General features: G+C 33.2%; 1 protein-coding gene across 1 annotated transcript in view; it reads left to right on the top strand.

The window, feature by feature from the left end:
* LOC132548638 (solute carrier family 12 member 8-like) overlaps positions 1–9628 on the top strand; it is a 31550-nt gene extending 21922 nt beyond the window's left edge. Inside the window, exons 3-12 of the mRNA XM_060212514.1 lie at positions 2885–3028; positions 3500–3691; positions 4095–4212; positions 4628–4741; positions 5554–5755; positions 6240–6327; positions 7331–7477; positions 8483–9035; positions 9359–9454; positions 9609–9628. Of these exons, the coding sequence (XP_060068497.1) occupies positions 2885–3028; positions 3500–3691; positions 4095–4212; positions 4628–4741; positions 5554–5755; positions 6240–6327; positions 7331–7477; positions 8483–9035; positions 9359–9454; positions 9609–9628 (1674 nt within the window). The remainder of the gene's footprint in view (positions 1–2884; positions 3029–3499; positions 3692–4094; positions 4213–4627; positions 4742–5553; positions 5756–6239; positions 6328–7330; positions 7478–8482; positions 9036–9358; positions 9455–9608) is intronic.
* Positions 9629–13875: the final 4247 nt, after the last annotated feature.

Below are 13875 nucleotides of genomic sequence, written 5' to 3'. Positions count from 1 at the left end.
TTTTAATCCCTCAGCTCAGCAATCATTATTAGGGGCTGCCAGAGTTGAGGAGCACTGGGTTCAACCTCCTTTACAAAATATTGCCATCACACAGGAGGGCTTTCATTCTACATTCATCACTTTCATTCCTTATAACATAATTATTTTTAGCAAGATTTATTTATATAATTGTTAAAATTCAATTACTGACATACAAAAACTTAAATACCCATTCCCACGATGTATCTATATACACCCTCACGCACACACCATCACACTCACACACCCATACATACATACAGTATATATATGTACATATTTGTGCATACACAGAACACAAAATAACATATTGATGGACAGTGCACACAATTTGTACATATCTCTAACACTACAACCATTTTGTTCCTTTATAATAATTGCCTGTGCATCTTACACTTAAACATCAGGAAAAAAGAATAATTGAGGTCATTCGGACTGGCCCCCATAGGCATTCAGCAATTAAGTGACACATATTTTTCAAATAAAAATAACTCGAAAGGGACTTCAATATTCAATATCTGGAAATCTTATTGCATTTATAAATTTAATTAGCACTTTCATTATTCAGTATTTGTTCAAACATTCCCCATTTGTTTTGAAAATCTACTATATTCCTATTTCTGACTGCAATATACTTTTCCAATCTCATTGTTCTCTTTAAAATAGTCTTACAAATGCAAAATTTAGGAATACTCTCATTCATACGGCAACAATATATGTAATATTTTATTAAAAGAAAACAGTGGTTAACTAGTGAGTCAAAAGATGGGTTACCAAATAATATATCACTGTCATTAAAGTAAATGGAATCATATTTATGGTCATGCTCTGCATACCAAAAGTTGAACTCTTCTATTAGTTTTACTGTATAATAACATTGTGTGAAGATATGTTCAATTGTTTCTTCCTCCCTCTTACAAAAAGTACATAAGCTATCTTCAACTAAATTCATTTTTTCTAAAATATAATTGGTAGGTAATATTCTGTGAGAAATTTTGTATTGAAAGGTCTGAAGTTTAGTTTCAACTGTACAATTAAATGGATTCTTGTAAGCACCCTCCCAGTTGTATCTTCCGACATGCTTATCAATTGGCAGGTTTATTTTTGTCGACCATTTCTCCTGATTTGATAGTGGTTTGACCGTAATTTTTTTAACAAATTCTCTATAAATAAATTTCAACTGTTTTTTTGTTAAGATGATTGACACTATGTCTTCCTGTTTCTCAGATGTTATAGTATTTCCCTCAATTACTTTTTGCCTGTATTCCATTCTCCATTTTCTATCAACTTTGTTAACTATTGAAAAATATTTGATGTAATCAAGACAAGGAACATTTATAAAATCATTATAACTCTTGACTACACCGTTTTGGAATAAATCACCAATCACATTAAGTCCATATTGTTTCCATTGAAAACCGTGTTTCATCTGACAAAAGGACACCAAGTTAATGATACTTTAACCAAGATATTCTTCTAATGTTGTTGGGTCTCTTTGTAATTCTGACAGAGCTTTACATACATCCTTCCAAAAATGGTTTTTGGTGTGATTTGCTATTTCTTTGAACTTTACTTTGTCTAGTTCGAAAAATAGTTCTACACTAATAGGTATTATGTCCTTTAACGGTACTCTCCAAGGAACAAATTGATCCCCATAAATTTTCTTTATCCATTTAACCTTGAGGTATTTCATGAAAGATGTTATGTGTGTCATATTAAGGCCCCCTTCCCCAATACCAGCAATGAGTGTGTCTCTTTTAATTCTTTCACACTTAAAGTTCCATATAAAATTAAATAAAATTTTATTGAGTTTTTTTATGAAAGATTGTGATGGGTTTGGGAGACTTATAAATAAGTGAACAAACATTGGTATTACAAGTGTTTTTAGTATTGAAATTCGTCTAATCAGGGTGAGGTCTCTGTGGGTCCAATATCTTAAAAGTTTATTGACTTGTTGTAATTTTGGTTCGAAATTCAGTCTTTCCATTTTTTGCAGATCTAGTGAAAATACAATAACAAATAATCTAAAATTAGCTGTAGACCATTTAAGATTCAAATTTTCACATATTCTTTCCTGTGAGTACTTTTTATTTCCTAACCAATACAGACTGGATTTATTTAAATTTATTTTTAGTCCAGATACAACTGCAAAATTCTCTAAGGTACATACTGCTGAGTAAAGAGTGTGACTTGTGCCATCAAGTAACAAAAATAGCGTCGTCTGCATATTGTCAAAGTAAAAACTCATTTCCAGACATAACTATTCCTTTGATGCCATTATTCGATTTCAATGATAGAGACAAAAGTTCTAAACCTATTATAAACAAATATGGAGAAAGTGGATCCCCTTGACGACATCCACGTTCTAAATTAAAAAAGGGAGATAAATGACCATTGTTAATAACACTACTTTTTGAGTTCTTATAAAAAAGTTTAATCCAAGATCGTATTGACTCACCAAAATTGAAGGACCCCAATGCTTTATCTATGAAACACCATTCTATTGAATCAAACGCCTTTTCAAAATCTAATAAATACAATAATCCAGATTGGTTTTTTTCTTCTAACATAAACATTAAATCATACAATAGTCCGAAAGTCACACTTGACCAGTTTTGATAAAGAAACTTGTGTATGCAAGGTAAGTGTGAACAGATTTAATTGAAAATATAAGGACCAGGGCATGGGGGTTATCATCAATGTGAGCTCCAGCCTACTTCATTTCCGTTGAAAATATTACCCCTCAAGTCTCAATGTGATTGTTGTCTGCAGTTTGAATTTACATTTAGTTACAAAATTGATCAATAGAGTAATAATCAAATTAAAAAATCTGGTTTTAATTTATCTGAATTTTGATGTATTTCAGAGTCTCTCACCACAGAAGCCATGGTACAAGGCAAATTTTTTTATTTCGGAGCCAGTACTGTTCGGGACATGGGATGGAGTGTTCACGTCCTGTATGATTAACATTCTCGGAGTCATCATCTTCCTACGTATGGGATGGATTGTGGTATGTCAAATCACATTTGGTTTGCTTCTCTAAATCCCCTTCAAAGTCCCTAAAACCAGTTATTGATATTTTCAATGAAACATGCTCCATTCTGCAAAATAATGTTTGACAGCCATGGAAACTAAGAAGTGCTGACTTTTTGTGTTAGATTTTGAAATGTTGAATTGAGCAATTAACACATCTGACCTCAGAACTGTCTAAGAGTAATGTGCAAGTTATAACATCTTAAGAATATAGTGTGATTTGTTTAATGTACATTTATCAAACTGAAAACAGTTTAAAAAATTTTGATTGATTCAAGAAAGTATAAAGATGGAGAATTAAAAGCAGGGGAGATAATCTTATATTTTGCATAAATTGAAACCTGCCTTATCATCAGTTATGTGGTACAGGACAGCATTTATGAGATATCATTGATAATTTTCCTGATCTTGAATCTGTGATAAGTCCTGAATTGAACTCTCTTCTCAGGGGAATTCTGGAATAGGGCTGACAATCCTGACAATCATAGTTGCGGTGGTGATAGTCCTGATTGTGGCTCTATCAGCCATTGGGGTATGTGAGCGATGTAAGATGGAGTCTGGGGGTGTTTACTTCCTTCTGTCCCACGTCCTCGGAGCAAGAATCGGGGGCAGTATCGGTGTCATCTACTGCTTTGCACAGGTGAGTCTGTCTGATGACAGGAATTAAAGAAATTCTAAAATGATGACTGGTTTTGTTTGATTCTTAGATGTGAATATACATTTTGGCATTAGCAATGATTGCTATATCACTGTCCTGCAATAAGCCCACTCTCAAATGTAGTGTCAGATTTCAGGTGTTTGCCATATGGGTTTAGCTTATGTATACACAGTGTATATATCTTTATTTTAGTATAAATTGTATAAAGAGCTGACTATCAAAGGATTGTTAATCCTGTACATATTTTCTGTACCTTGTCAAAATAAATCTATGTATCTGTGTATATATATTTTATAAGTTTTAAGCTCTGAATTTTTTAGTTTACACGGAACAAAATATTGTGACTCAGAAATAGTTTCATGACAAGTAACATGTCCTTTGACAGTCTGTGAGCTGTTCTCTATCAGTGATGGGATTTGGTGAATCAATCATGGGTCTAGCTCATGTTGAAAACCCATGGATAGCTAAGGGAGTGGCAGTGGGACTAGTCCTTCTCTTACTGGGTAAGTATTCAAGGGTAGTATTGCTGTAAAATGAATAAAGTTTGTTGTGTAAGAGACAAAAATGCTTAAACACTCTCTGATTCTAGAGTATTGATATGATGATTTCCTTGGAATGGTGTGGAGTCATCTGTGCTAGAAAAAGGCTGCTTTTGATATGCATATCTGCATCCTTCAAATATGCTGTACCAAAATTCAAGGCTCTACACTTTCAGATTTTTTAATGATATTGGTTGACCTTGCGATGGTAAGAAAGATCAAAGAATGGGAGTGATGTTGATGGGGAGGGGGAGTAGAGGGGACAAGAAAAGAAGTTTTCTATAAATTAAGGTAGATTCTGATTAGAGAAGACAGTTTATTATGCATGTTCGTTAAGAAGTAGAAGTGTTAAGTGTTAATCATATGACTTTGATTACAGGTATAAACGTGGCGGGAGTGAAGTGGGTAATTAGACTCCAACTCGTGCTCCTGATGGCTCTTTTCTTATCCGCCATGGACATGATAGTGGGGTCCTTTCTACATACAGATATTGGTAAGATATCATCAAGATAGCTACATTGTCAGGAATTACATGAAAGATTTACTAGGGGAAAATTCAAGTTCATTGTCAAAAACAAAAGTTCAAAGTTTGTTTAAAACAAACCATAATTATCATGTGATATGATTATAGATAAGTAATACATTAATTAATTCAACAATTATTTGATAAATTAGGCTTTCATTGTATTCATGTCTATTGAAATATATCTAGATACCCAAGAATGTCATGTTAAATTTCCAGATATGAAATTTGGCGGTTGTTGGAAATGTGTCTCGAAAATGAAAAATAGGCCCAGTACATGCACTGTGAATCGCTTAGATTTCGTGAATGTTTATATCACAAACTTACCTCTTAAGATATATTTGCAAAATACATGTACATGATTTTGCAAATGGTGATCTTAAAAAAAAGACTTTAAGTAGCGTATGATGGGCTTTTATAAATATGGACTCTGATATCAATGACATATCAGCATGGATGCCATTAAGAGTTGCTTTCGTACAAATAATGGCAAAATATTTTAACTTACAGTTGATAATGCGTGATTTACTGTAGTACTGATAGCAATGATCTGTTTTTTAAAAGTGTGGTGTAAAGTTATTCACATACCTTTGGCAATGCAAAAACCAAACACCACCATCAATGCAAAGTTTCAAAATGATGCAGACTCTAATTTCATCAATTTGTGGATGAAAAGAGAGAGATTCTTGCCCTAAAAGGACAAATTGAAAGGTAAGATGTATTATAAGTACAAATTTCTTATTGGTGAGGAACATATTTTGAATTTGTTCTGTTTCTTTTAGAACATGGTGTGACTGGATATTCTGAGTTCAACCTGCGTAACAACTCGGGACCAGACTATTTGGAGGGTGAAAATTTCTTTAGCATTCTTGGACTTTTCTTCTCCACGGTGACTGGTATCCTGGCAGGAATCAACATGAGTGGGGACCTCCGAGATCCATTCCACAACATTCCTAATGGCACCTTGGCCTCGCTTGGTGTCGCGTGAGTGAAAATATCCCCTTTTATTAGATAAAGAGAAATTATTTTGTTGAGAATTTGTGCTATTTTCATTCATGTGTATTAGTTATGTATCACATGTGTTATGTATGAGTTATATATTGTCAAAAGTTTCGTGCATCTTATTTTTGTGGTGGATTATGTTGTGTTTCAGCCATTTCTATGTGTCCTTGTCCTACTGTGTTTGTGTGTGCCGAATCTGTGTCATGTATGAGATATCTGTAACTTTATTTCAGTTGTCAGGAGATTTTCTTTAAATCTGATATAAAACCAGTGTTGAGAATATCCTGGTGGACTGAATAATGTTTCCAAGGCAACATCATTGATCCTCTATATAGAAATTTGTCAAACAATGATATTTATTTTCAGGTTTTCACAGACTGTCTTAATCCAGTTGACTAGAAAATATTGAAAAAAGTTATACCAAGAAATGTTTTTTGTTACTGATCCTACATTTCTGATATTTCAGGACAATCCTATACATATCCTTCACACTGGTCCTAGGAGCTACTTGTGCAAGGTCCTATCTACTTAATGACTACATGATAGCTAAGGAGGTGAGTGGTCTTCCCTTTTTCACTGTTAACTTTCTTGTTTTAACGAACTGAGCAAGTAATCTTATTATAGTTGTAACATCTGATTGCTAAGAAAATGAATGAGTTATCTCCCTTCTTATTATCATTCTCTCAATGAAGAACATTACAATGTTATCAAGTAAACTATCTCTTCTCAAATATCAAATCTGGAATACTAGAGTTAAATTTGAAAATATCTGATACTTTTTCAACATATGTTAAATGTATACCACTCCTTCACTCTCCCGTTCAAATCACTTATCCTGACATTCCGATGTTACGAAAAAAGTAAGATTGCTTGCAAAAGAGGTTGACAGCTCTTAAATTCTGTTAAGGTCTCTTATACATACAGCAACTGCAAAGCCTTTCTGATCATACTTATAAAAGGATTCTTAGTATGCACTGAATTAAATTTAGACTTTAGAAACAGAATGCTACTTATTATACAGATATAAATGATCTTAAATGATTTTCACAAACACTTAAATTGCGATGTACCAATTTATTCAACATCAAAAAATGAATGGATATCATGGCACCATAGGATAGCAACAGTTAGAGCCAATAATTTTCTTAGGTATTTAGCAAATGATATATGTAGCTGAAGATTTTTTATCTTTAAAGAAATTTGACCTTAATCTCCAAAGCAGGTCATAGCTGTGAGGTTAAAGTTATGAAAGTTAAAGGTATCGTATATAATATGATACAAATGTATTGGGACCTTGTGGTTCTAGCAACATGAAGCCTTATACAAGTTCATTGGGACCTTGTTGTTCTAGCAACTTGAAGCCTAAATTACTCAACAAAATGAAATGCCATGAAGTAGTTGTGGATAAAAGTGAAAGGACAAAAAGGTATGAAGGTTCTTTCCTTTTATTATGATGCACATTATCTCCCTTCGTTTAACTCTTATTCAGGGAGATTTCAATTATGTAATTGTTTTTGTTGTGAGTTGTTATATATTTGATATCTCTATTATGTGTAGGTGGCATTTGTGGGGTATGTGTGGTTGATCGGCCTTTATATTTCCTCTGTGTCGTCCTGTATGGGCAGCTTGTACGGACCTCCCAGAATCCTCCAGTCCATTGCCAATGAAAATGTCATTCCAATCATAAGACTGCTCGGCCAAGGTGTAAGTATTTAGTACAAACTTAATGCTATACTGAGTGAACAGTAGATCTACTTATCATAAGACTGCTCGGCCAAGGTGTAAGTATTTAGTACAAACTTAATGCTATACTGAGTGAACAGTAGATCTACTTATCTAAAACAACTTGGGGTTAATTTATCACTGCCTCTGCTTTCAAGTTATGTGAGATACAAAAATACAAAAACAAGATGTCAGATTATAAATCACTCTTGTTTGTTCGGATGGAAGCATGAACAGGGTCTTACTTTCTTTTGTTCATACTTTACCCTGGTTTTATTGGGTTTGAGTTTGGATTGTTTTGGCATGTTGGTGTTTTCTTGTTGTTTTTTGTTTACAGTGAAATATGTAATTTGGCTCAAATTTGATAGTTTTCTATAACAATATATTTTCATCGACACTTGATTTTGTGGATGAATAGTATTAAAGAAATGATCTATTGTTTATACGTATCCTAGATTTATAATCATTTTATGTACATATCAGTTTGTGGATTAAGAGTACTCATTAACTCGGCATAAATACCCCCCCATTAACACACAGAAGTTAATGATCAAACAGTTCTGAAGTAATAAGTAGAGCCCAAATTGCTTCACATGACACAGTCACTATTTACTTTACACAATGTTGATATCATTTAATGTATTTTAAAGTTGCCAGAAAAAAATCTTTGTAATTTACCGTAATTATGTTTTGTTTTCGGGGGTATATAATGAGTATTTCTTTATCAATACATATATAAACTTGTGGTTATTATATAAGCTTAGGTTTAGAATCAGACACATTGTGGGCCCTTTCGGCCATGTCGGTACTCTAGTTAATCATTGCATAATTGATTTACAAACTGAAAACTGAATACTTGTTTGTAATATAAACTACAAGCTTATTTTAAATTTCTTTTGTTTCTAAATTTGTATTTTTGCTGTGTTTGTAAAGTTTATATATGAATACTGTTTTATTTGTTTTTTAATGTTTTCTTTTTTTTTTCAGAGAGGACCCAATAAAGTTCCGATATATTCCCTCATACTTGTGACACTTGTTGTGCTATTGTTTATTTGTGTTGGAGATGTGAATACTTTAGCTCCTATTGTGACCACAGCATTCATGATGACTTATGCAGCCATAAACTATTCTTATTTTGCATTAGCCATGACATATGAAAAAAGACAAGAACGGGAAAGAAATCTAAATATAATGCCAACAAATTCAAAAAAACTGCGGGGTACTGCATCACAGGGAGATGTAATAAATGGCACCATAACTGGGAGTTATGGTGCCACTGGAACACTTTCAGATGGTCAACGCCCAAAAGACTCATTCGAAAAATTCGCGAGTGATTTGGATAAATTATTTCCAGAGAGAATGACTCAAAGGGGGCAGCACCATCTAGTGCGTCAGGGAAGCATAGGAAGTGGAAGTACCGCCACCACACCAGAAGCCGATTTTGATGCCACAAAAAAATCTAAGTCACATGATACATTTTCTGAACACAGTGATACTTCTTCGCTTTTACCTGAGAAATTGGCTGGCTCTGGAGCTACAGGTATTATAAGTAAAATGTGATGAAACTATGTTCAAATGATGTAATAGATTTGAGTTAAGTAGTTGATTTTTCCTACAATGTACATTGAAAGCAGAATCAACTTTTCACATAATATTTTCCATTGATTTTATACCTAGTGACTGATGTCATTTCAAGTTAGTGAAATTTGTTTATAAAAAAAAATATGACATAAACACATAAGATATGTCTCTTAGGTCTATGATGATTTTTTCCAATATATTATTCTTTTTATAAAAAATAATAGAATATTTCTTCTCAGGAAAATAAGCAATTAAAAAAAATCCTTTTAACTTATTTTTCAGACCCTCAAAAGAAACTGCGCAGTACAGAAATTACCAAAATGCCAAGGTCCTGGTACTCCTTCTTTTGTAATCGCTGGCTTGCACTCTTCGGTGTAAGTAAATATGTTCAATACAAATTGAGAATTTATGTTACTAGGTTTTGTATACTTCAATGTAATTGGCAATCGTCTCTGTAGTAGGCCTGTGTTATCAGCTGTTGTAATTTCTGTTTTATCATTTTTATGCTAAGAGCATTTTCAATGCTCTTCAGCATGTTGCTATCGCCCCTGAGGCTGAGTATCAGTACTTCGTTTTCATTGGTTCATAAATCGAAAGTTTACTCCTACTCCATCTGCCGGACATTACCGTAATCATTGGATTATCGCCCCTACAAGTTGCTGATGCTAGTCATTAAATGAAACAACTTTATCGACATTTTCTTCATTACCTGTACATCAAGAAAATGTTTTGTGTTGTGTATTAATGATAATCAGACATCGAAATTTGTAAATACAATGACAAAGACTCACGTTTATGATGGTAAATTTTGCGAGGCGATGCCAATATGGCGGCTTAACTTTCTTTTCCGCGCGATGCATTGTGGGAGTCATATACATTTGTATATCTTTCTTTTTTTCTTTTTTCGAAAATTTACTTCCCGTTTAATATTGTTGATAACTATTAAAAATACTTATATATGTAGTTGAAAATAAAAATGAAACTAAAATAAGAATGATTTAGAGTAGCATAAAATTTTGACGGAAACAGCCGGGGTGCTCTGTGCTGCTGGACCCTGAAAGAAGACGGTGGCTGAAAGAAGATGGCGGGTAATTCATGTAGGTAAGTATCACTATATATATATATGTTAGCTGAATTTGAAGTCGATACTTATACTGAACTATCAATTGCATTTTTTGCAAAAATTCATTTGGAATGAGCCTTCGCGTCTATTGAATTTAGGCTGCACTTTTTTTTCAAAATATTTTCAAGACTTTTCCCTTGAAGCAGTATGCATTTGAAAAATGTTATGTAAGCATCTAGCACATTTTTGTTGCTTCCGTAAAGTATTTCAGTATTTTGAAATGGATTTATTTTGGAATGATCGTTTCATAATGGTCTCATCGCAGTCACTTCTGTCAGTGGCCCAACAGATCGGAAATTAACCAGAAAAAAAACTTATCCGTAATATTGTACTGTACTACTTACGCTACCGTGAATAGATCTAGGAATCTGTCTGGGTAATATATCGATTTTACTTTAAAATATCTGTCACTGTCCGCGCTATTGTAGGTCTAGCTCTTTCAAATTTCTGATCGGAGATAATTTATAAGTACCCCAACGGCCAAAGGCCAGAGTATGAAATCGTACGGGAACTCTACAGCTATGCTAATTTTAAGGTTTACATGTGAAGTTAATATATATAGTTTTAGCTTAATTTTAGTTTTTGTCTTTCTGACATGATGTCTCGTTGATTCTGTTGAAGAGTGATGCATGTGAACGATTACAATATGAAGATTAGGAATAATGAAGATGTCAATTAACATCTGATTCCCGGAAAGTATTTTAATAAAGATTAGGATAAACCTAGCAAAGTGTTAGGTCCCAGTGTGAATGTGTAAAGTTCCAGTGTGAATGTGTAAAGTCCCAGTGTGAATGTGTAAAGTATTATTGGTACAATTGAACTTTTTGATATATGTACTGTATTTGTTCATCTCAGAAATTTCAGTATTATGTCAACTGCATCCACTTTCAGTTCAACACTTTTGATTCATCAATTTTACCCAGCCCTAGGCTCAATATTTGTCATTAATTGTCGACTGTTTTTTAGAGTTTTGTTTTCATGGTGAATGGAATGAAATGAGATAAATAGTCTAACCAATACCCCTCGAGAGCTAATTAGACATTGCAGTATTATCATTTTGGGCCTAATTAAAAGTCAAATTGCAACTTTTAAGAAACTCAAGTGACTGTAAGTACAACAATAAGATGTCAATAATCAATGAAATTGATTAATTGAGAAGACATTTTCTTAGTACAGTTAACCAGGCTTTGTAGTGGTTTGTTCAGAACTGTAGTTCTGGTTAAGTAACCATTAATTGTGTCCTTTCAGTTACAATGACATACATTTTTGAAATACCTCTACTGTAGCTAAATATGGCATTTGTAATAGACAGCCAACATTAATTTTGTGATAGACATAGCCAAATTTAATTTTAGGATCAGTTAGGACAGCTACTGTTTGTAACAGGCATGGGTTCAATTACATGATGATGTAATTAATGAAATTACAATTACATTATGAAAATGGCATTGCCATTGCATGACGGTCCAATGTAATTAATTAAATTACACATTACCTTTCAAGTCATAATGATTTTTGAAATACAAACGTCAAAATAAATTATCATACTGCACAGATTTATCTCATGAATTTAACTTTATGATTCAATCTCTGTATGACCATGGTCAAGATATTCTTATTTTCTAGCTGTCCATCACTTCATAATTTGACAGTCCTGAATGTCAAAACAATTAATTATATTTAATATAGACTCCTATTGGGAAGTTCAAGACTATAAGCTTATACAGAAGTGTATATTTCTTGCACATAATCATAGCAATAAAGAAATATAGTTATTTATTTGCTTTACTCTCTTTCAGCAGGTGGATGTCCCTGAAGAAATGAAATCTGGAATGGTAGAAGGTATCTCTTGATTATTCTAACTTGGAATTGGCCATTGTGACCAACAATGGATTTGAGGACCTTATGGTGGAGAAAAACGTCCTTCTTTCCGACCTCCAATTAGATGTTGAAGATGGTTAATCACTTGAGGATATGCTAACAACCATGTTGCCTTTTAAGGTCACAGTACTCTCTAAAGGCGGCAATATATTTACCATCACAAGAGAAGAATCAACAAATGGCAGAAACTAAAAAAATGTGGAAAAGATCATTGTATGCTGCATTTGTAGTAAATTTCTTTACAATCTTCAATTTACTTAAGTAGAAAGATTCACTAGTTATACCAAGTTTATGTAGAAAGGCTCACTGTATACTGAGTTTGTAGTGTACATAGAAAGGTTTACTTATTTTTTTTTCTGAGTTATGTATATACAATATATAAAAAAACTCTTTGTAGAAAAGATCACCGCATACTGAGTTTGTTGTTTACAAATGTGTAGAAAAGATCGCTGTATACCGAGTTTATAGTTTACAATTGTCTAGAAAAATCACTGTATACTGAACATAATACAACTTCTGTTTAAAACCTTCATTTAAACTTAGACATGTATTTTTTTTTATTTATCTTAAAAGTCTACCTACAACAATTTTGTGTATGCAATCTTATACTAGGATATTGACATGACACGATTACATTGCTGATCAAAGCATGGAAAGTATACTGAATAAAGAAAACAAGATATAAGCATCTTTATCATGTTTTTATTTTTATTATTATCATTATTATTTTTCCATGATGTCTGTCCACATGGAATTTGTAAGCACTCTTGTGCATTCTTATACCACCAAAAGGGTGGGTAAATCGAATCAAGTTGTCTATCTGTCCATCCATCTGTTTGTCTGTCTGTAGACACATCTTGTCTAGACAACTCCAATGAAACTACAGTAATATCTGGGACAATGTGTAGATGTGCATGCACCATTTTCCCCTGGAAATATTGATTGCCATGGCATCTGGTCAATATAGACAGGTTTTGCATGTCGGTCAATTTCTAAACCTGTGGACCAATTTCAACAAAACTTCGCAGGAATATTAGGGAACATGTGCACATGCCGCTGTGTTTCAGAGGATGTTTTTTTGCAAAAGGTCACCATGGGGAGATAACTAAGGCTGTGGGTGATGGGGGTATTAGTTATCATTTGGATTACAGTTTCAGTTATCCCTGGGAAATGTGGAGAGGATATAGTAATGATTTTGAGGATTTAATGTAGAGGTCACAGTACTTGCATAAGTACTATATGATTACCTTGTAAACGCATTGAGACCAAGACAGTTAGTATACCTTTATCAAATTTGGAACATGTATCCCTTGTGAGGAGAAGTCGGTTTCTTTAGAAATTCAGGGTCAGATATCAAAGATCAAGGTCACAGTCAAAAAACGGATAGTTGCATGGGGGTGTTTTTCCATTGTATTACCCTCGTTTTTCTATCAAATTTCACAACCTAAAAGATATTCACATCTTGTAAATTTCAAGGTTCAAGGTCACTGTAAGGATGTTAAAAAAATGATAATACAAGAGGAATAAAATATCTTGTGACAAGTTTTAGAGAACAAAGAATATATAAACATGAAAAATTGGAACAAAGTCAATATCTACTTGAAGATTCCCAGAAAAAGTACAAGGAGAATAAGACCAGGTTTTCTGGAAGAATAGGCATCTTCTGTTTTAAGTTATGGTGACAAGTCATGTTTGTTTTAGAAAATTGGCACTCTTATGCAGTCATTTACAAACAATCTGGAAAATGAAGCTGTCCAATATTTGTATGTAGCATGTTATTTGCATGATGGTCTAA

The sequence above is a fragment of the Ylistrum balloti genome, unplaced genomic scaffold, assembly GCF_031769215.1.
Source record: "Ylistrum balloti isolate Yb309-2 unplaced genomic scaffold, AGI_CSIRO_Ybal_v1 Utg370022, whole genome shotgun sequence".
Lineage (NCBI taxonomy): Eukaryota > Metazoa > Mollusca > Bivalvia > Pectinida > Pectinidae > Ylistrum > Ylistrum balloti.
This window is presented reverse-complemented; position numbering and strand designations above follow the sequence as displayed.